Consider the following 24888-nt stretch of genomic DNA (forward strand, 5'->3'; position numbering starts at 1 on the left):
AACTTTTAACAGAGTCATCTGCTAATCTGCATTTCAATGCAACAATTTCAGAGCATAAAATTCATTCGCCATGACCGGGATTCGAACCCAGATCCCAGTCAAGGCGAATGATTTTTACACTCCGAAATTGTTGCACTTCTGAAGCCACTCCTGAAAAAATGCAACAAACAAAAACAAATCTGCATAATAAGTCTGTACGTGAATCACCTATAAAGTGAATATTTTTCATTTTTTTTTAATTACAATGAGATATATATTTTAGTCGGTAATCAATGCAGGATAGTAGGTAGGATACATGTAAATTATGCATGCACATACAAATTTACCTATCAAACATGAATACTTTTTTTTTAATTTCAAAGATGATTTCAGGAAAAAAATTGGCAAATGATACACCACTTTTTTTCACCACATCTTTGAACATGAGTAAAGAGAATGAAAATGTAAGATTGCTTGAAAAGCAGGAATATGGGTTTTTACCAAAGGAGAGCACAAAGCACTTAAACACACATCACACATAAAATCATGAAACATGTACTAATATCTCACCTAGAAATATTTTTCACAAATTAGTAAGCATCATAGAAGGAAAGCACACAGTCAATAAGTGAGTCATTAAGTTTCCCATTAATTTTAAGAGAAAATAATAAAGAGACTCCTGACCGATGTAACATACATCGAAAAAGTTCAAAGTTCATGCACATTCGACATCAAAAGACCCATCAAACTTGAGGAAAAGGTGTAGGGAAACAATTTCACCAGAGTAACAATGACAGGCAAACCTCCGATTAGTGACTGGCACAAGGTCCTCGTTGTACATTGCTTCACAGGTCACGTGAGAGCAAAAGCGTGCATAGTGTTCTTGTGTGTCCATGTTACATGTGTTCAGAAGGATCGCCAAGCCTAGAGGCTTTAAGGAGCTCAAGTGGCGCCGCCAGGACTGGTCATCAAATTGCAACCGGAAGGGGCTACCATGGTCGTGCGTTAGGTCCAAAACCTCGGCAACAGTTTGGGAAGCACTGGAATCTGAGTCACACACACTACTTAGAAAACACAGAAAAGAAAACTCTTGCGGATATTCTCATTTTGCAAAATGGTTGCCCATTCCCAATAAGCTTCTCCCAAACCCAGAGCGAAATATTATTAATTATCTTATGAATAGCATGCTTTGAAGTAAATATCTGATGAAAGAGGAATGGTTCAAGCTTTTCTACATCCTCTAACTTAGAGCAAATGGGAGATCCCGGGCCACCACTATTTTTAGGGATACCTTCATCTAACCATAACAACAAGATGTGTCTCACATTTACCATGGAATTGAGGGGAATGGTATAAGATCGATCATGTGACTCTGACAGGAAATACAACAAGTCAAGGTGTCCAAGCACATCTTAATTTTGTTATTCCCTTATTTCACAGTATTATTTTACAAAAATTCAGTGATTTTTTCAGTAAAACACCCAATTAAATAGCAAATTTTCAGAGGTAAAAAGTAATTGAGCAAAATATGAAGAAGTTACATGTCTAAATTTCTGTGTTCCTCAAGAAAGAAAACAATCCCAAACATAAGAAGTATTGCTCATTGGAGCAAGATGCCAAACCTGCCTCGAGTTTCTTCAAGGCAATGAAAGATGATTTTTTTTAACTCTAATTTTCAAAAAATTTAAGATCATGTAAAACAAATTTAAAAAACGCAAAAACTGGTTAGGTGCAGGCTAGTTCTGGCAGGGAATTGGGAATGAAAACATAGTGAAATGAATTCATGACTGATATGGTGCAATCGACAAAATAAAAATAAATCAAACTCTTGCAACATTATCACCTCTCCATCAATATGAGTAAATTCTCTTTCTTTGGGTTTGACACATTTAAACATCTTGACTTGCAGCTCTTTCACTTTCAAAGCAGTCATTTACTCTTTCCTTACTTTAATTGTCTCTTGAGGTCTTCTCGGTAGCCTTCCTAGCTGCAAAGAGTTTCATCAAATACCTGGAGCAACCACATAGACCTAAGTAATATTTTTCCAGGTTTTTACCATAAAAAAATGCTAAAATCATACAAGTTTTCCAACCTAATAAAATTCTCTAAGTTTATCAGGTTTCCCATATTTTTCAAGATGCTGGACACCAAGACAAGTTCAAAGGATCATGGACATGACTGATCCATTGACCGATCTTTTTCTCAAATTCAAAAAGTGGCAAAATATTTTTTCTTCAAATTTCACTCGTTAAACTATGAGTACAAGATTGCATCCATACTAAAAAGAAAGACTTGTACTTTTCCACAGATTCTTTTTAGTATGGATATTAAATAATTCCACGAAGTGAAGCCTGAAACAATAGAATATACAAGATTGCATTTATACAAAAACCAAGCTTTTCTCACCAGGATGCTGGAAGTTTGGCTTAGGACCATCATTCACATCAGCTTCTTCTTCTTCACCTCCAACCTTGTAATGCTGTCCAACATCACCGCCAGCAGCTGGTGGAGCACTATAGCATGCATTCATGCTCAGGACACTACAACACCCAACAATTCAGACAGTCAAAATCATGACTTAAGGATAGATGAAAAAATTTCAATTATATTTACGCACAACGCTGGGCTCAGTAATCAGGTAAGCTCTACCCTCACCTATCAAACCCAACCTTTGGGTAGATTATTGTGGTTTATCCACAGAATAGGATGAGGCAACAGTTGACATAATTTACAGTCATTTGAGTGCCAATGAAGAGCATACCTGGAAGATCTCGAGTTAGGTTTTGCACTTCGAAGAAAGAATACTTTTTCTGCAGTGGGGTTAGGCCAGGAAAGAATTCCTTTCTTGTCCACGCAGCATAAAGCCTGCAATCAAAATATGAATGAAATTAGAGGCTGTGGAATAAAAACAGTGGGTTCCCTGAAAATAAGTTCATTAACATCACTTACTTAGTACCAAAGTGGAGACAAATAACTAAAATAAACCCATTTAAAATGCAAACTTGGATTTTATAAAATTCAAATACTTTCAAAATTCAGCATTTGGCTTAGAATTGATACAATAAAGATAGCATTTTAGTTTTCTTCATGGAACCACTCAAGGAAATCATGGGTTACCTTTGATTTAATGTCAGCTTACAATTGATTAATTTACATAGCTGTTTCAGGCGTTACTTGGTGTAAATCTCTCATAATAGGCGTAAATGCACTAGAAATTTTATCTACATTTATCCTGTATACTTGGAATCTGTCAAGCTAGTCTTCCTTCATTTATGCCCAATTGATCAATTCATTTTGCTGTATGCAAAATCTGTAAAACGTTTTTTAATTCCTCACCACAGCTCTATACATTACATAGTTTACTGAGAAAACTCCATTATTTATTCATTTGACACTAATCCAAAAACAGCCTTTGGCAACAGATTTTTTTATTGTAAAATAACAAGGACAATCACAAATACGCAAGTCCTAGATGGAGGAGAACCCACCTAGATTTGAATTGGACCCCTTGCCTACTAGGTAGCATACAACCCCTTTCACCACCAGGGCCAGAAAATCATTATGTAGTTGCCTCAATGCTCACCAACTCATAACTCGCTCATTGCTACACAAATGTTTACAATTTTAGACTTTCAGTTTACTGATAAAAAGTCATTACACAGCTGCCCCCATGCACACTAAATTGTTTAAAACAAAAAAATGGTGGAACTTAATGGCATTGGTTAGGGAAAAAAATGTTTGTTCTCATTTACAATGACTTTGCCTTTTGGAAATTTTAATATAAAAATATAAATAGGTAAAGCAAACATTTTCACTGGATTTTCCATCCTTCAGAGGTGTTTGCCAGGAAATATTTCTTTTTTTCCTGGAGTTACAGTATTTTTCATCAGAGCATCATCACAATTTTTCTGTAAAACAGTAACAGAAAGGGGTTATAGAATTAAGCAATATAAGATTCATGAATGAAACAGGTCAGTTTGCTCCAGACATCACAGAGGATATTGGGCAGGAGTTGGGTGATTCTTGTGGACTGCCTTCAACAAATAAATTTCATTTTGGTCAAATATTTCTACTGAACAATGACATTTATCATCCAAATAAATCAAATCAAACCAATACATGAATTATGCACTAGTTCCCCAGGATAAACTTAAAATTTTGATTCAAAAAGAATAAACCACATTTTGAAACAAAACAAGTTTGTATTCCTCAACAACATTGACGCTGACAGGAAAGGACAAGAGGAACTATAGCCCTTGAAAATTTTGCCTTTGTGTTAATTTATTTATTATTTATATATTTAAGAATTACGTTGCAACTAGGCAATTTTCCTGGCGGCAACGGTCAAGTTTGATCAATGACCACTCTTGCAGCGAAAAATACAACATACACGCACTAGAAAAACAGATAAGAGACAAAATATTCTTATATACAATGACACTTCCACATCACATACAAACAAACTTCCACATCACATACAAAATGCCATCCACATCACATATAAACAATACATGAAATATTGTAATGCATTTTGTTAACCCAGCCACATACACCTACCAAGAGTATGTGCAGGGAGAAATGATATCCTTGTTAAGGAATGGTGGAAGGTAAATAGCAGTAGTAGTTTTATTTACCAGTAGGCAAAATGCATTTGCATGGAGTAATTAGGAGGGAAACAAAAGAGACACACTACAAATAATAGCACAATTAGAGTACACATGAAATGCAATATAAAAAATAAATAAAATAAAGTACGGTGAAGAAGAAGAAAGTAATTTCATATTATATTCCATTCCGTCACTAATATTATAAAATAATTTTTTTTTTCAGAATATTTTTCACACAAAGTTTGAATTTCCTTTTTTCCAGAAAGAGTTTGAATCCTTGGTATGCGATGCTATTGAGACTTTCTGATGTCCTGTGGCTGTTTAAATAAATGAGTTCATTTGATAATGTGTTGCTGTTATGAAAATCTGATTTTTTTTAAAGAATAATAGTTTTTGAAAATAAAGGTCACTGTTTCAATTATGTACATGCATGGTATAGGCAAAATATGGAGTTCAGCATATATTGGTTTCTTGGAAGTTCTTGATGCAACCTGCATTATTATTTAATTTAATTCTTTTCTCCATCTGTTTTAGTTAACCATGATATGAGGATATCCTAGAGTGGATATACCCATAATAATTATGCTGATAAGCATCCAGGGACATAGATTAAGCTAAAACGCATAGCATAGCAGAGTGAGCTTAATTTACTTATTAGTTTTGATATGTGTTCTTCCCATGATAATATATAATTAATTCAATCACTTAGAATTTTAGTATGATGTTCTTCCTTAATTGGAAGTTTATCTAATGCTCTACTTATTTGTATTGCCTTTTTCTAAGAGGGATTTAAATCTAAGACGATTAAATCATCAGCATTAAGAATTTATTTATTTGATTTTAATCATCATAATAAATTACCTTGGATTTGAATAAGGGAAGGCTATCATCGGTGAGGAAGCTTGGTTTTTTGCCTCCCTCTTTCTGCAATTGAACCTGACAATAGCCTGTTCAACGGCAGTTATTAATGCATTCAGGCTCTATGGTACAGTAATAGGCTAATAATCACTACAAAGGTAATATCATGGTAAGCATTCATGGAATATTAAAAAAATTAAAAGTTTATGACAATGGGTGCAAAATAAATGATCCAGGAGCAGTAATGGAAAGTGGTAAATAACTCACCGTTACTGAACCAAGAACATGAAGAAGATTGGCTGTTCGGGAGAGGACCTTTCCCTTGCCTCCTATCACGTCCATCAGGCAACTATGAACTTCTCTCCAGGAGATTTCAATAGCTGGATGGGTTGGCTCACTCAAATCAGTTTCATCAAATGGATCCAGGGGAACAGGCTGGAAGACATAAAAAGAGGGCAGCACCTTATTAGATATTTTGAAAACAATCTGAGATGGAACACACATGTACTCTGCTACCTTATACTGGCAATGACTACCTGAACACTAAACTTAATTGAGTCACAAATCTCTTCGCTTTGCAATTAAATCCTAACAGAACCATTCAAAAATGAGGGTTGCCCAGAAAGTAAGACCTGTTTTTTTTATAATTAAAACAAAAACAAATAATTTTTTGGAATTAAAATATTTGTACTAATGCTCTCTTTTCAGCATAATCATCATCACTGTTTAAACATTTGTCATGTCTTGTGGAGATCTTTTTAATACCATCACCATATAGACCTCTGTCACCAGACTCTTCAATAAGTGTTTCACGCTTCAGATGGATCCATGCAGCTTCTGTTGAGTTCCACAGTATTTGTTGTGCCTTGCAACATGGCTTTCATGGTTTGATGCGGGCCATGAATGATGCCACTCATGCGACTAGCATATGTTTTCAGGTGTACAAAACATATTAAATGGTTGTCACAATATGGCACACACTTTAATTACCTTCTTATGTAAAATGCATCATAAATGTTAATACTGTCACTTTCATGGTATCTGTATGCATTTGTGTCTGTACCCATGCGGTACTTAATGTAAACATGAAGCAGTGATTGAAAAAATTACAGGGAAATGTTCAAGAAGTTCTTTAATTGATGCATTCATATTCATGAGTTCGTGAAGTTTCAAGTTCTTCAAGTTTGAGTAATCATGGTCTTATGTGATGAGGGATGGACAAATAGATGGGTGCTGTTCACCACACGCATTTTTCCCACAGAATTAAACTTCCAAACCCTACATCTAATGATTCATCAACAACCTTATCACAGTAGACTGCTGTAATTTGATGGTGAATTTCTTTTGAATTCACTGTTATAGAATTCAGAACGTAGAGCACACTTCATATGCCACGTAGGATTGTCAATTTTCATTGTCATTTAAAATAAGCACAGAAAATGGTCAAATTCATTGAATAAACCATAAAAATTACCATGGGTCAAGCCAACATGTGACCGAAGATGGATAATTTCTCTAGTGTGGCATGTGTTGACCCTTAAACTATCTATGATCAAATAGGGATTACTTTCTGGAACGCTCTCATACTATTGTGCTGTAAAATGACCACTGTGCCATCAATCCAAAGTTTTATATAATTGGCAATCTCAGAAGTAAATAATTATAATCCGCTAAAATAATAATTCAAAATAAAACACTTTTGATGAAATCTGTCATTCAGAAAATGTTGGGGCCACTAGAAATATACGAACGTAAGCATTAGATGTCTTCTATGTGAAGTCCATGGCACTTGGGTTTGCTGATCTAGTGAGCCAATTATACGAAAAAGAAATGTTTTAATATTCTATTACTCCAGGGTACTCTCCAAGTTATAAAAAGCTACTCTCTAGCAGAGTAGCATGCTATAATTTTAATCCTATACCTAATCAAACCAACTGAAAGAGGATTATTAGCACATATTTCCCAGAGTCTTCAATTTCTCCTAATAGTGCCAGAATTAAAATATTCATAGTTATGAAGAAATGAAAAAAATGTCACAATTTTATAGAGCCAAACACCACATATTGCTTGTGCTTATGCTATTTTTGAAGGATACTTTTCTTGCAATAGACCCAAAAGTTGTCGAGATTCTGTTGTTATTTAATTGCATACCTATGTCAAAAATAGATTTGACTCATAATAATTATTCTCACTCTGCGTTCTGGCACAGAGATACCTGAGCATAGAATTTGTACTCTGAATGCCAATCCCAAATAACAATTAATTAATGTTACAAATGAAAAGTAAGATACAATATTCCCATAAAACAAATAGTAGTTTTATCACAATAGATCACGTACAATGTTTCTCTTCAATATCGTCAATTCAGTGCTCAATATATATGCATTAATTGAAATATTCAAGAATTGATGACAAGAAGGTCTCAAGTTCAAAAGTGGAGAGGACTCCAATGCAGTTTATGTATAAACCCCAGCAATGTGATTTTTTAAACAACAGAAAAAAAATAATGCTCAATCTTATCAACCAGTCAAAGTTGCGATTGAATTTTAAATAGTTTAATAAGAGTTACTTCAATGAAAAACATGCTACATAGATTTTTAATGTTGAAAAGGGAAATTTCTGAAGCTAAGTTTGCACAGTATATGAAGGTAATTTTAACTGCATAATGGCAATTGCATACTGAAAATAATTATATTATTTTTATTCCTGTTAGCCGGTCAACAAATTTTCATCATAAGAACAGGAGTACTCACACAGCACTGATTTGTGGATTGAAAGAGTGCTTGGATGCGTGCCATTCCAAGTGCATTGAGGAACAGCCAAAATGTAGGGAATACAATTGGAAGCAGAGGGAGTGAAACAGAGGCAGGCAGTAGGAGAAACATTTCAGTCCAGTGACCAGCACCAACCCACTGCGCAAGATAGAGATGCCTCAGTACACAGATAAATATCACAGAAACCTGAAAAGAGAGTTAAATCATTCAAATATAGACAATTTTCACATGGAAAAACTGGTGGAGTCATATTTGAATTTTCAGTATTTGGGAATTTACAGATATTGCATTCTTGATCACAATATAATAATTACAATGATGGGATTTATTCATCCCTGTCAAAAATTACAAGAAGAATAAGAGAGTAAAAAAATACAAACATATTTAGATGCATACAATATGAATAAAATATACAATGGTTACAACAATCTAGTATTAATAAGATACTCACTATTAGAGCAATACAATTTGCCCAGCATAAACTTTTTTCAAGTTGCATATCAAGGGTGTGCTACTGCTAGCATCTTTTGCAGACTAAGGATATTTATCAAAAGTCTAATACCAAACTCCCTCGTCATGGCCTGTTGCAATGTCGAGGGCATGCATTCGCGATACCCTCGTGATAGGCACCTTACGCACCATCTAATTCGTGGAAACTAGATACCGGGCATGACTCCTCAGGGGCATGACTAGTTTCCGTTATCACTACCGAGGGCTGGTGACGTGGGCCAGAAAAGCCTTGCTTCCCTGAGTATGACTCCTGGCTGCGCGTGTCAGAGGACAAGGGTAATGCCCAGGAGCGGGAATAAATTCGGCTGTTGGCAAGGCATCAGGGTCAGTTGGGCCACGCATGTCGTGACCGCGTCTAGCACGAGGCTTGTTATGCTTGCCTTGACTTCGGCTAGACAATCAGACCCTCCCCCATCCGTCCTCGAGAAACGGAGGCTCCGCCAGGGGACACGTTCACTGTGCCCGCGTTTCTCACTTCCTCATCTCTCTCTCCCTCTCTCTCATCGTAGAACGTAAGTGATATCTTATTTTTGTACAATGTGATGTGCCTTGTTTTGGGGAGAATATATATATATATATATATATATATATATATATATATATATATATATATATATATATATATATATATATATATATATATATATGTATTAATATATATATATATATATATATTTATATATATATATATTTATATATATATATATATATATATATATATATATATATATATGTATTAATATATATATATATATATTTATATATATATATTTATATATATATATATATATATATATATACATATATATATTTATATATATTTATATATATATAATGTTCCTGGGTATTTCGGCCTAATTATTCCTAATTATCCTACCTCTCGATGCTCCTTATGTTGCCAAGTGCCCGCTGCGACAGCAACACTTCCACCAAGCTGTGATGACATCCTTTCAGCATGGATGTGGCATGGGAGAAGATAAAGAAGTCTGCTGGGGCTTTGTCTAAAACATTTAGATCCTTACTCATATAGTCAAGTAGCTCTTGGCAGATCCATGTGCAAGTTTCCTTTTGTTCATCCGATAGCACTCGCGGCACCAACTTCGCACACACCCTTCTCATACCCATGTTTTCAGTCATAAGCAAATGCACATTACTTTTAGGGATGCCAAGTTCATCAGAAACCATGCAAACACTTAATCTACCATCTCTGTCCAACAAAGCCTTCACTCTAGCAAGATTTTCATCACTTTTTGAGGTCAAAGGGCATCCTGAACGTTTGGCATCTTCAACATCTTCCACAATCTCCCAAAACAACTCGTGCCACTCAAAAACACCCGATCTACCCATGGCATTATCCCCATAGGCTGCCTTGAGCATGTCATGAGTCTCTTTCCCATTTTTAGCTAGTTTCACAAGAAATTTGACGGCATAGTGCTGTTCCAATGGGCGGTTCATGAAAGTATAACGAGATCATTTTATGGAGGTTTGGCAAACAAACCATCCACACTCCACACAGGCTGGGAGCCAACTGCCACTGGCCTCCAGCCTTTCCTGAGACTCCCCTCACTTGAACCCAGCCATAGAAACCACCACCCATCCGTCCATCTATCCAGGAAAAAATGTCATACTACTTTTGGGACAGGCCTTGTATTACCCTATAACTATCACTCCAGTAATTCTCACCATCCTTCCACCTCATTTTGCACATCCCTAAAATATCTATACTTCCTCTTGCTTCCTCTTACTTTATACATATTTTATAACTTTCCAGTCATCAACATTGTCCCAGCATTCCAAGTCCATATTCTAACTAATTCGGTTCTCTTCTGCTTCTTCTGCAGTAGTTGATTTCACATTGTGAGGATTTTGTGACGAGAAAACTGTGGAAGCCCTGCCTCTCCCACTGCTGGGTATGACACATGGGCCAGCATTGGTCATTGGGCCAATAGGTCTCTAAAAGCAATGGTCAATGCTACCACCATGAGGACTCCTGGATGGCAACTTGAACTGAACTTAATGATCCTACCATGGATATACATCCTTCATTGCTCTTCACTTGTTAAAAAAGAATCGATGTTTGTTTATACCAAATTCCACTGTGAATGATCACTTGACATGTAGAAGGAAGAATGTGCACCTGAAAAATCAACCACTCACCATATCGAAGAAAGTCCATCTCGCTATATCTACAACTGTCTATTCTCATCTCTTCACCTCCTCTACCAAAATATACCTTCCAACCACTACAGAGAGAAGAATATTCCACAAAAGCGAATGTGTCATCGATTACTTTGACAAAGTGGAACTCCAAGTAATATGGATGAAAAAGAAATAGAAAAGTTAACAGCCCTGAACAATGGATGCTTGAGTACTGGGAATTGCAAGGGTGATGAGGTTATTATAATAATAGACATTAAATTAGATTTAAAAAATAACATCTAGTAGCAGACCCATTAGATTAGATTGGGATATTATCACCAGCAAAGAAAGAGTGATTCTTCTTTTATAGAACATGAAGGAAGATGAAAATGGTAGGGTCAGATAAATGAGGGATAAGTGTGGTTATAAGAATAGAGTTGATGGTAGAAGCTTTGACATTGTGAAATTCCACATTGATGTGAAAAGATAAATAAGCTATGTAAAATTTCAAAATTTATTTATATGCACAACAACATACTTATAAATAAACTATGAAATTATGATCAGTTGAACTACCTTTCCACAATGAAATGATTATAAGAACATCTTCACATTTTTCTCACAAAAACAGGAGTGATGAATTGTGGATGCACATAGTAATGAGATAGTTAATTTGAAATATTCTTTCAATATGGTGCCACATGCATAACATACCAAGAGTGTGGGCACGGCTGCCTGTTCTATGCAAGTGACCATGAGAAGATGGAGTCCCCTCTTTTGGCATGAGGCTGGTCGACTTAGAGCCCCATTCAGAGCTGTATGCAGGTTCTTGAGGTATGGGGTCTCCTGTAAGGCATGGCAGGCATTTGGTAGTGGCGTTCTTGCTTTTGGAACGCTGAAAACCTCTCGTACTTGCTCGTGTAGTGGAGGAGAGTAGACTTCTCCAGCATGCAGCACACTGCCTTCTTTGTCCTAAGGGAGAAAGTTCAGGATTGGATGAAATGAAAGCTTTTTGTGGTAAGAGAAATCCTTCCCCAACTTGAGGGTATTTTAACAGCTAATCACTAGTGAACAGGGGAAAAATGGAATTACAAACATGTAAAAATGTTCAATAGAGACAATCCAAAACTTTCTGCGAGTATATTTGATCCATGGAAATTCCATTAATATAATTTAAGCATGTGCTATAGTAGAGAAGAGGACCGGGGTAGACCACAGGTAGACCAGGTGTCTACCTGTGGGGCCGAAGGTCGCTGGTTCGATTCTGTTCCGGCAAAAATTTGTCAATGGTTTTTTGGGATGAGGCAACCACAAATTCACAGAAAAAATACTACAATGGTATTTTGAAATGAGGCAACAAGAAAAATAGATCCCTGAACCTTTTGTGAAAGGCAGCAGTTTCACCATTAGGCACCGGTGTCACAGACCGAGTGGCTTAACCTGACTTTAGCTGCCACAACTGTAGTAGCGTGGGATACTTAGGATTGGGAAAATGAAAGGACGTGGGAGAGAGACAGAATTCTGCAACAAGAAAAACCTGGTAGTGGAAAATACCATCTTCGATCAACTTCTGAGAAGAATATACACATGGAAGATGCCTGCAGACAAGGCACAATACCAAATTGACAACATCTTTGTCAGGAAGAGATACAAGAACCAAGTTACGAAGTTTAAGAGCTACCCCGGCCCAGATATAAATAGCGATGACAACCTGGTGATCATAGACAGCAGACTGCGATACAAGATGAAGAAAGAGACACAACAACCCAGATGGAACACAAAGATACTGGGAGAAAAGAGCGCAAGAGAAAAAATCACCGCGGCCATCGAAAAGGGAGTAGAAGGAAATAATGAAAATACCAGCCCGGACGGTCGATAGAAAAAGAAAATTGAAGAATATAATTACCAAAGCTGCAACTGAGCTCCTTGTGATTAAGGCAGAAATATCTAAGAAACCATTGACAACAGCTGAAATAAGGTCTCATAGACTATACATACATAGAAGAAAATACAAGAATCCAAGAAATGAGAGTGAAGAAGACCTCTACAAAAAGTTGCGGAACCAGTTCTACGAGAGTACAAGAAGGCAAAGGAAAAATGGATAGAAAGCTGCTGCAAGGAAATTAATGACAACATAAAAAAGGAAAATAGTGAGATGGCTTATAAACTAGTGAAGAGGCGATTCAGAGAAAGAAAAATAAAATCGAAAAACATTGAGCCGCTGATGGAAAAATACTAATAGATGATGACAGCATTGGGAATAGATGGAAAGAATACATTGAAGTACTCTATCAAGCTCCCAAGCCCCTAGAAGATGGCTTAATTAAAGATGAAAGCATGATAGGTAAAGACAATCGGGGTCCGCAGATATTAAGAAGCAACTTAGACAGAGCCGTGACAGACCTGAAAAACAACCAGGCAACAGGGGTTGACAAAATAAACGGAGGAATAATCAAGGCACTCGGGGTTAAAGTGAACGATACTAAGTCAAATGGAACATGATGTTCAAGATACTACAAGCGCTTGGATTGGACTAAAAGGACAAAAGAATTATCCATAACTTCTACAAGAATCAGGTTACAACAACGCAAATAAAAAATGGAAGAAAAATAGAAGCCAAAATGAAAAAGGGAGTAAGACAAGGATGCAACCTCTCACCAGCAATATTCAATGTATAGCTGGAAGAGGCAATAAAAGAAACACAAGAATAGGGTATCAGAGGAGTCAAGGTAAATGGAGATGAAATCAACATGCTCCGATTAGCAGATGACACCGCAGTAGAGGAGGAAACGCAAGAGGACCTGCAAGAAACTATGGAAGTACTATGGACAAGTACTGGGGGAATATAATATGAACATCAACAAGAAGAAAACTAAAATCCTTGTGTGTGGAAGAGAGAAGCTGAATGCAGGTATCATTGTTCGAGGGGTGAAACTAGAGCAAGTAGAATCCTTCATGTGCCTGGGCAGCATCATAACATGAAATGGGATGAAAGAAGTTCAACCAACATCAAGCAAAGAATAGCCCAAGCTAAGAACGCATTCCTACAAGAGAACAAGAGGCAATTCCTATGTTCAAAGAACCTATGGCTGGAAACAAGGAAGCAATTCGTGAAGACTTTCGTGTGGAGCATGGTGCTTTATGGTTCCAAGACTTGGAACACTGGAAAAGTGGACCAGCGAAGAATAGAAGCCTTTAAAATATGTTGCAGGAGGAGAATGCTGAAGATTAAATGGACAGACAAAGTAAGGAACACGGAAGTATATAGAAGAGCAGAAGAGTATAGGACCATAAGGAGAACTCTATTGCAAAGAAGAAATAGATGGATTGGACAAACATTAAGGCACAATGGATTGATTAGGGATATAATAAAGGAAAAATAGAAGGGAAGATGCCACGGGGAAGACCAAACGACATGTAAGTAGGACAAATTAAGAAGGACGTAAAACAAAGAAGCTATCAGGGATTGAGGGAATTGACATTAAATTGAGTAGAATGGACAGCTGCAGTAAACCAATCCTGGGATTGAAATACTGATGATAATGATGACAAAGAAATTGGACTGCAGATGTCATCTCATTGAAAAGAAGTTACATACTCCCAAGTTCAAAATTACCAAAACATCTGCACAGGAGAATGCACAAATTTTTCATAGGAAAGTTTTATTTTGAATAAGGCAAAATTTACAAGCGAAAGTAGTTAAGGTTCTCCTCCCTTCATAGCAATACAATTCTAAATTTTAATCAAAGGTTGCAATGACATGATCTTTATCCACCATTAATAATGAGCTTTTAAATGATCCCCTCAACAAGAAAATGTTAGCTGTAATCTCACAGGTCAATGGAAGGCGGGGCACTAAAAAGAATACAATTTTTTCTTAATCCCATGTAAAAAATAAAGCAAGCCTTGGCTCACCCATCACCTGAAGCATATTGGGAAAATGGCAGTGCTAGGATTAGTGGCTTATAGAATTCTTGTTCAGTCTGCATCATTATGTTTTTTTATAAATATATTGCGGCTTAGCTATGTGGTGGTAGCTTCCAAACATTTAATAAAACATTCAATAATGATTATCAAAATGACAAAAAAATTAGCCTTGTAATAAAGGCACAATTACTGTTATTTGTTTTACAACCAGTTCCACTCATTTACAGGTATCATATGTAATGATGTCATAATGGACAAAATTGATTGAGAAAAAATGAACAACAGTTTCAAGCTTGACTGGGTGGAATTCCTCCATGATGAGGGTAGAGAAAAAACTTTGCTACGTACAGCAAAGTTTTTATTCTCTACCCTCATGAGAAAAATGAAATGGTGTGATTTTGACGGCATAAAGATTTCACTAAATAATGCCGGAAAACCACTGATGTTAACTGCTTTATTTAAGTGTGATCACAAATAGTAAAGTGCCAATTATCTATTAATATTGAGGATGTGCAAGCAGATAACTAAAAGTTATCTTGAATTCACAGGTTACCAAAACTTAATTTTCAGAAAATAAGTGGGTATTTAACTTGTTCATGAAAAAATACTGTCGGATTAAACAGTGATTGAAATAATCATGCATCTTTATTCCTATCCATTATTTCAAAAAATAAATGTTGCATTTGATCTATTCTTTCAAAACATTTCACATAACTATTTCAATAATTCATACACACAATTTATTTATCTATTAAAATTATTCATAGTTCACTTCTTATATATTCTTTTACAGAATCATGAGTGAAACCATTTATTTGGATAAGGATGTCATCATCTTCTCAACACCATTAGAACACTACGAGGAAACTTAAAAAGTCTTTGGTAATTTGTTTTGTGTTCACTTGGATTTACTGTGCTTTGATATAATCTATGCAGTTGCCATCTGTGACAGCGTTTTAACTGTTCCTTTATTATTAGTGTGCTTTGAGTCTTGGTTTTTTTATAGGTATTTATGGTTTGAGTAAAAAAATTGAGCAGTTTCAGACGTGATGTGATGGAGACCAAACATAATAAAGAAAAGATAGTAACAATTTTCCACTAGATACGTTTAATAGCATGACTGGGTTGTGATGTATTACATTATCTTCTCATTCATTCATCTTCACCCGAAGATAATGTAATACATCCAAAACCCGGTCATACTATTAAACTTATCTGGTGGAAAATTGTTACTATATTTTCTTTAATATTGATGGTTTGATAAAGTATTTTGAAGTATTTGATATAACTTTTGAACAATGGGAAATTCTGTCTATGAATGAATATTATTATAATTAACTGAACTTGATCATTTTTATGGAAGAGTTAACACTGTGGTACAAGTGATCACCAAATTAACCATCAAATCATCACTTCCCAGGCTTCTATGCAGGATTAAATTCATAACTTTACTTTACCATATGCCTGATGGAAAAAATACTACTAATGCATTACTCAGCATGGAATCATTCCATATTCTTGGATGACTTTGACTGATACTTATCCCAGTCACAAACTTCTTACCCTGGATTACTTGAACTGTATTGGAGCCTAGGAGTGACAAAACCAATTTGGGTCTGCAATCATTAGTGCGCACACTGATAAAAAAATACACACTGTTACATTTTTACATAAGATAAAGCTCAATAAAATTCTCACAAAATAATGAAATGTCATACAGACAGTGAAGAAGACTTCAGTTGGAGAAGGTAACTGGAAAACAGATGGATACAGAATTTTTACGCGGGGCAAATAGCCACCATATGGCAAAACACACCCAATACATGTGGTTGCACATATATTGAATTTAATTATGGTTCAAAATTTACATGTTAATTGCACTAACAGCTTTTTCATCATTGAGTTGAGTAGTTTATTTCACTACTTAGAACTGAGTATTGAAATACATACAGTTTCAGAAATATCTACCCAATGATGCACTACAAGGCATAAAAATGCTGCGTCTGAGTCTTATGTGAAATTTTAATAATTTTTCTGATGTGTGAATATGTACTATTGCCACACAAAAATAACTTATCAAGGGTGGGGTGCCCAACACAGGAGAAATGGGCACTTAGACATTATGGTCAACTGATTGTGTCAACCAACGTACATGTACTTGCCTAACCTCCCGGTCATGTTCTAACAGGGAGATGAAAGCACCACAGCAGAGGTATGGAGGTCAACCAACCAACCTCTTTCCATGTGCAATGTTACTCAACTTTGATAATTTAATATGAAACAGAATTTCAATGTGGGTAGGTAATTTCACACCATTTCCATTAAGTACTGTCAGCAGTACACATTTGAGAACAAGCGTGACCAACTTTATAACTATAACCATTTCTAATGTGTGATTTGGTTTATGACTAGACCAAGTCTTAATCAGCCAATGTTATAGCATTGCACACTTCCCTCAGTCTATCCCCCACACACTGGTTGAAATATATCAATGATCCATAATATAATATAGTATTTTCTACACACAACACTCATACCTAATATCATCTCATTCATATCATCACATCAATGTTTGCCAAACCTCAACATTCTCTGGCTTATGTCACAAATTTTTGGCATAGATGCAGAGTGAGCTAATACCACCCACAAAGTGGAAATTTTCAGCTAGTTTAACTTTGCGTATAAGGCCATATCAAACACATAAGAATTCTGGTTTCTGAATATGCCTATTCTGGTTTCAGGTCTCTATCAAGTCTGCCTTCAAAAGAGTGTGATGACATCCCAATTCATACCGTCCCAAATTGATCGCTCCAATTCCAAACTCAAAGGCAATAAATATGAAAATTGCCTGCAGCACTATGCTTCATTTCCCTGATTGTTTTGTTTCTGTCAAGGAGTTTTTCCCACAGATGCCATCCTCGCTGGCCAAATTTAACTTTGGAGCCATTCATGCTCATAGGTTTACCTTAGTTATCCTGAAATATCCTGGCTTTCAGATTTTTTGGCATTTTTCAGGGTAAAGTTGCACAATTTTTTTTTTTTTTGAGATTTCCACGGGATTTATTTATTGTAGGATGCTACTCCATATCGATTTAATTTTTCTCCAACATTTTTTCCAGTGCAGGATACTTCATCAGGAAGTGTACTATTATTGTCCCCATTTAATATGTGTAAAAGAGTGGCCAACTAAATGATCATTGATTTGTAATGACAGTTCCCCACTCCTTCTAACTAGCAACAGCTGCTCTCTTTTTTCTTCAAAGTTATGGAATAAATATGAGGCATATCCAAAAAGTAAGGGTAATTTTCTTATTTTATACATAAAGACATGACAATAATCCCTGAGGTAGATTATTCATCCAATGGATTAAATATATGATCTACTGGGTCATGGTAGTCCAGGGGGTAGAGTGTTGGACTACTGACCAGATGGCCTGGGTTCGATTCCCAGGCAAGCCTCTCTGGGCACTTGCAGCTCCAACCAAGCTATGTGATTTCTCGGGTACCAGATCTTCCTGGGAAACCATAACTGGCACAGGGAAAGGAACAGCCCCCCTAACCTGTTTAGTGGTTTTCACACACCGTCGGACTTAATACTGGTTGAACTCTATCATCACCTACCAAACCGACCTTCGGGTTGATTACTGCGCTTATGGTATTTTTTATTCATGATATGACCATAACAGAGTCTATAATAAATAACGAGAAGACTGAGAGAGTACCCTGCATTTGTCCGCAGTATATTTTAAAAACATATTTCACAAAAAGCTGACATCGATACTACATTGACAACTTAATGATACCATATGTGTTCATGCAATCACAGAGTAATTAAGCCTTGGAAATCCACTATCAATGTAATGCGTTTAAATTGTCTTTAAGTGTATAGAGTAATACTTCTAATTAAGGGGAGTAATTGTGACCCACAGTGTGAGTATCCAAGATCGGAGTATCTACATATGAGTTAATCTAACCTCTAGAGACACACATTTGCCTGGAGCCTGTTGGCCAGGCCTCATCAATACAACATCCCCGGCAACCAGCAGAGCCCATGGCAAATTGACAAGACGACCATCTCGGTAGGTCCATTGTAGCGTGATGCATGGTGAGTATGGTGAACAGAGGTGAGGATAGTTATTAGAAGACCACTGAACCTTTTCAGAGGCAACTGATGTGTTAGAAGAGAAAATAAAAAAAGAAAAAATGTAAAGGAAAATATATTAGTTGATTCATAATTATTACAATACTAATTTATATGCCTAAATTAAGGAAGCTGTGAAAGATTAAGTCTACAATGATATACTATGCTTGCATTTCCAGTATATTAAATGTCAGTTTAACTCCATAAATATTGAAAAAAATCCACTTCTACTTTTAAGTGCAGATTTAGTAATAATTATTAAGGAGATCTACATTAGTCAGACAATCTAAAAAAAAATTTTTCAACACTTTACGCATTACAATTTGGTAAATCTTAGCCCTTGTCACACATAACATGACTAATTTTGATAAAAATGTACCAACTACCTAAATTTTCACATTTAAAATTGAAATTTGATTAAGATTATTCTTCAAGTCTCATTTAATGAAAAAATATTATTCACCTGGAAACATATACTAACTTTGCAATGCTGAATAACTTTATACATATAAAACATGCAGTCTTCACTTTCAATAGGGAGAGTCTTCACATTTATTGCAGAGGTTCACAACATGATATTTTCGGATACACAGTAATTACCACTTCATAATAAATAGGGTCAAATCAAAAACAAGATTTTCTATTTCATATGAGTTCAGTATTAAAACTATTCTTTACTTGTAAATGAAATAGCATCAACTGTAAGGGATATACTCAGCACTTAATACAAGGAAAAATATTGAAAAAAAAACACATGGGAAAAGAAATGAGCACAGAATAAAGATAATGAACAGCGAAGCCATTATACTTGGAGTGCATACATAAACATTGCAAATGGAGGTAATGCAAGATTATTAGTTAAATAAGAGATTTTGAAAGGGAGAGGCATTCTTTGGAGCTAAGCACTTAGTAATAATTTGCAATCAATGCCAACTGCAATCCTTTGGCTGTCTGATTAACTATTGCTTGGTCATTTGGTAACCTAACTTACTTAATCAACTCTATGTCCACTTTTATTCCCCACTCAAGCCTTTTCCATGCCACACTTAATCTCCTCACAGCCTTCAAGTTAAAAACCAAAGACAATAATTGAATACCCTACCTGTCTCTCTTTCCTATCACTGCCATCTCATTTCTGCTACTGCTACCCTTAACCTTACTTGTGCCATCTTATTCAAATTCAGGCTTCTATTAAGCTACCTATTTATCTAGTCTATATCTATATAACAGAATAAATGCATTAATTCTGTCTCCTCTACTCTGCCTAGAGCCTACTTGAAATCTAGAAAGCACAAAAAGACATTCAGGTGGTATTCTTATATGTTCATCTAAATCATATTCATGTTCTCATTATCACAAAAGTCATTTGCTGTTTCAAAGACACGAACACTGAGTGGAGTAAAATGATGGTACTTAATTTAAATTTAAAAAAACAACCATATAACTACTAAATCAAGGCAGTCAATGAAATTTCAATCCTCAAAATTTCAACATTTTCCGAGAAAAGGATTTTTATTTAAATTACCAAAATATTCAAATTTTAATAAACAAAAACTTTCCTTGACAATTGGGATTTATTTCCTAAGATTCTGATCCGTGCCATGGTTACTCAAAGGCTCTAGTCAATTTCATTCTATAGTTATAGCAAAAATACAAGCTTCGACAATTGTATGATCCTCTTTGTTATGATGATAGATGATGATACACCTATGAATTGCTGTCCCAAAAATATACACGTAACATACCCACTCTTTGGGTAGGCGAGTGAGGGGATTTACATTTTGGCTTTCGTGTAATTTATTCAGGCATGGAAGAAGGTTAGAAGTTAAGCCGCAAACAAGCAGCCAATCCATCATTCCTCTCCTTCCTCCAATGTGATCCCTTTAGTTAATGCATAGATCCCATTCATAATAAAAGGGTGAGCAACTATGGTGCATGTCAGTTGCACAGCCACAGTGATAGGGTTGGTGGAGCAAACTGACACCATCCAAATAACATAGAATGCAAAACCTGAACTTTTACACTGACAACTGAAAATAAAACTAACATAATATTTAATTCTTTTGTATTTCTTGATGAAGATTCATGTTTGATTTAAAGTTTCTTTAAGGTTAATTTTACCAGCACATAATGCCCATGCAAAAAGGAGAATATTATATCTTTTGCAGTTGATGCTTGCCAATCCCCCCAGTAAAATTACTATATCAGCATGAAGTTACATGATTAGTTTGCATCATAAAATCATAACTTAGCATAAATTTTGGAGGGTGACTTTTGCTTGAAAGAGGAGCTGTGGAAGGAGAGAGGATAACATGGCAAGTCAGGGGGTGGCAGGGTGTATGGCAGGGGTTGGACACTGAAGAAAGGAATATGGAAGAGGTTGGAGGAGTAAAAGATGGGGATAAAACATTAAATATTTTGGATCGGGAAGAAAATTCAGCTAAAACTCAATAAACCTTCATTTATCTGACATCAGCCAGGATTGAGAGATTCAAAAAAGAATGAAAAATTATTACAACCCTTCTCTTTCGACAGTCCCATTTGAAACGGTTAGAAACTGATTAATCTGCAAATACTCCGAAAATTTTTTCTTAAAATTGGTATATTAAAATCAAATTCAGGTTTGAATATTTCACATCTGACAGAAAGCATGTTGTACAATCATAAAGAGAGCCAAGGAAACTTTAAAACAACATTGGTATGCTTCCACTGAATCGCAGTCGTATTGATGTTTTTAATATCCATTTTCAGACAAGTAATTCTTACAACTCACAGTATGTCATTTAACCAGAAATTACCGGAAGAATTAGGGAATGTTGGAATGAACTATATTTTTGGGCATCCCACACAAGCTCTGCTTAATGAACATAGATAATCAAACAATATTTTTAGATATTTTCCCCCAAAAAATAAACAAATCTTTGTGATATGTCGTGGATACAAGGATAATATTTTGTTCACTTCATATCATTTCAGAAACAACCTCATGCTGACTACAAATTCAGCAAATATAAGTTATCTGCTTTAGGGGAGATTTTGCGGGATATGAGGAACGAGCACATAAGTTTTTGTGCACATGCAAACTTTCCTAAATTCTAAAACTTACAAGCATACTATCCTGAGGAATGATTTCACAATAAAAAATTTTATTAAACAAAGGGTAAGATCAAGGTTTCCAATTGCAATGTAGACATATTTTGATGCTTGCACCGAAACGTAGGTACACAAAATTCTATGACTTTGGCCAGGGAACACACATTACAGGGTTCGTCCAGAAAATACTATAAGTGTACTGACTCCTGGGCTGGGCGCGCCGCTCCAGGCGTGCCCAGCACCGCTCTGGCGGGCTGCGATTGGAGGGGGGTATGTTGGCAAGCGACGCTGAAAAAGGCAGTTGGCTCTGAGCTGTGGTGTAGTGAGGAGCTCTGTTAACGCGAACCTCCACGCTCGACCCACGTCACAGAATGCGATGCTGAAGCAGCGTTATTCCTTCAAATTTGCGGTAAAGCTTGGGAAATCGTCTACCGAAACTGTCGGTATGATTAACCAGGCTTACGGGGAGTCAGCCATGTCCAGAAACATGATCTTTCGGTGGCACAAGATGTTCGTGGAGGGCAGAGAAGAGGTCAACGACGAGTTTTCAAGAGGTTCCCGATGATGCCTTTGCGGGAGCGTTCCAGGAATGGGAACGCCGCTGGAACAAGTGTATCGACTCACAAGGGTCCTATTTTGAGGAATATTAGCTTAACATATGTAAAAGTGTAATAAATATTTTTCCTGAGCTCAGTACACTTATTTTCCGGACGAACCCTGTACTTTGATTTGTGCAGTACCTTGAAAAAGGAGGAATCAGGATTATGGAATGGTATAGGGACCACAACACTATGGTTACAGTTAATAATGAGCATATACATGACCCTAAATTTTAAAGTAAATATTTTGCTGTGAACTAATTATCAAAGAAGAATCATTCAAGAGATAACTGTAGAATTAAAATAAACACACTGATAATTATATTGTTAACATTGGTGTGACAAATATTCCACTCAATTTCAAGAATCAGATATAAAAAAAATTTTCTTGAAAAATTGTGATACAAATTGATGAGAATGACTTGAAAGAGCAGGGTGATTCAAACAACTCCAAATTATTCTATTAAAGTTTCAATAGGAAACAATGAATGCATCAAACCTTCCAATTGCGACAGTATGTAACGTATCCTTTGGGGAATTTCAATGTGGCGAAGCTTGTTGTCCCATGCCACCAAACAGAAATTAATGATAAGAAGTACGATAACAATCAATCCCTGAAGTGGTAAAAAGTTGTATCTGAAATTGAAACATGAGAATAATGGATCAGGCATAAATCTTTGACCATGAATCTTTAAATTTTATAATTTCAATTTCCAATTTCTCAAAAAATCCCATCAAAATCACAGCCAGCAAAAAATATGCTGTCGGTCCCTGATTGCCTGAGATGAAAGAGACGAAAATTATATTTGTTAAAAAACTTCTAGATGGACCAACCCACAGCTAATATCCAAACTAATTGTTATTTTTATATTTTTGTTTCAACAATAATCTATTAAAAACAATCCCAGAATCATTAACAATGATTAGTAAGTTAGGACTCATGGTATTTTCAACTTACAGACAACCCAAGTTTGTATTTCGTCAAGAGTCTACAACTCTGATTGAGAATTACATATTTGTGAGAGCCCTTAATTTGTGAATTGCATTCAATGCAAGATTTGCCACGTCATCACATAGTAGATATATCATGAACTCAAAGCTGGCTTAAGCATAATACCTTATATAGTTGGTCAGTTGTTTGTTTTTTTATAAGATAAATGAAATGATGCAGTATTTTGTAGTTTTAGTGGATCTCTTTTCAACATTCATCTTCCCCCATTTGAGATGAAGTGCTCTTCACCAGAAAAATACTTAAAATAATATTTAGCTTTCATTTAGTACATGTAGAATAAAGAATATTCTCTAATATTTGATGCAGAGGGAAGACAAAAACATAAAACAAACTTTTGAGCATCATCTATCAGAGATTGTTTTCTCAAAAACAGATTAGTTTTATAGTTTTTATACATGGTAGCTAACCTTATATCAGGGGATACTTCAATATAAGATTATCTACTTAAATCTTAGCCCCAACCCACAAGGTCCCTGATTAACCCTTTCCAGTAAATCAAGAGTCGTCAACAAGAAATATAAATTATGAAGAAACAACTCCAAGTAGTAAACAGTGAATATCACTGGAAATCTAATACCGAATTTAATTTGACAAAGTATGGCAGAAAAATTTACTGAGCTTCTCAAAATCCCTTGCACATAATGAATTTTCATAATTAACTTACCAAGAAATTGAACACACATACACAAGATAATTAACAAGATATGTTGAATAACATAAAATATATGAATGATAGACATTTCTAGATGTTTAACCATTACCTTGGAGAGTCACATAAAAAATAAGCTAAGATGAACACCAAGCCATTAATCAAAAGAATTACAGCTGAAGTCCAACAGAGGGTTGTATACTGGCTGTTTGGGTCCAATGACTCATTGATCCATGAGCCATCCTGGAAAATACTCTTTCTCCTGAAAATTTAAAAGCAGATCATTCTTTTTAATTAGAATATTACAGTTGAGAACTAAGAAACTCATTAATGTAAACATTCCTAAGTAGCATTTAAACTAAAACTATGAAATAAGAAAACAATAAAAAAGCCTCATCATTGCAAGGCCAAGGTATATCACCTCTTATGCTGAGAAACTTCATGTAGAAGTAGCACAGAAGAAATATCGCTATGAAGTCTTTTGAGGGCTTCCTTTGTAGTTAAGCCTATGCTTACAGCTTTATCCATGAAAACCTCCTGTGGACAGTTTAGAGATATTTATATTATAATGATTTTGTAATGTAATATTATTTATTATCT

The 24888-nt window shown here is 35.6% G+C and overlaps 1 protein-coding gene across 3 annotated transcripts in view; it reads right to left on the reverse strand.

Annotated features, from left to right (window-relative positions):
• Positions 1-24888, reverse strand: part of l(2)k05819 (transmembrane protein 94-like protein l(2)k05819) — a 73244-nt gene that overhangs the window by 44572 nt on the left and 3784 nt on the right. For all 3 annotated transcript variants that reach the window (XM_071588664.1, XM_071588665.1, XM_071588666.1), the window contains exons 2-11: positions 24710-24825; positions 24401-24550; positions 23127-23263; positions 18769-18962; positions 11582-11839; positions 8198-8404; positions 5712-5879; positions 2741-2844; positions 2386-2519; positions 783-1026 (exon numbers count right to left, since the gene is read on the reverse strand). In XM_071588664.1, the coding sequence (XP_071444765.1) occupies positions 783-1026; positions 2386-2519; positions 2741-2844; positions 5712-5879; positions 8198-8404; positions 11582-11839; positions 18769-18962; positions 23127-23263; positions 24401-24550; positions 24710-24816 (1703 nt within the window). In that variant the 5' untranslated portion in view covers positions 24817-24825. The remainder of the gene's footprint in view (positions 1-782; positions 1027-2385; positions 2520-2740; positions 2845-5711; positions 5880-8197; positions 8405-11581; positions 11840-18768; positions 18963-23126; positions 23264-24400; positions 24551-24709; positions 24826-24888) is intronic.

The sequence above is a fragment of the Hetaerina americana genome, unplaced genomic scaffold (genome assembly GCF_022747635.1).
Source record: "Hetaerina americana unplaced genomic scaffold, ioHetAmer1.1.p SCAF_3, whole genome shotgun sequence".
In the NCBI taxonomy this organism is placed as follows: Eukaryota; Metazoa; Arthropoda; class Insecta; order Odonata; family Calopterygidae; genus Hetaerina; species Hetaerina americana.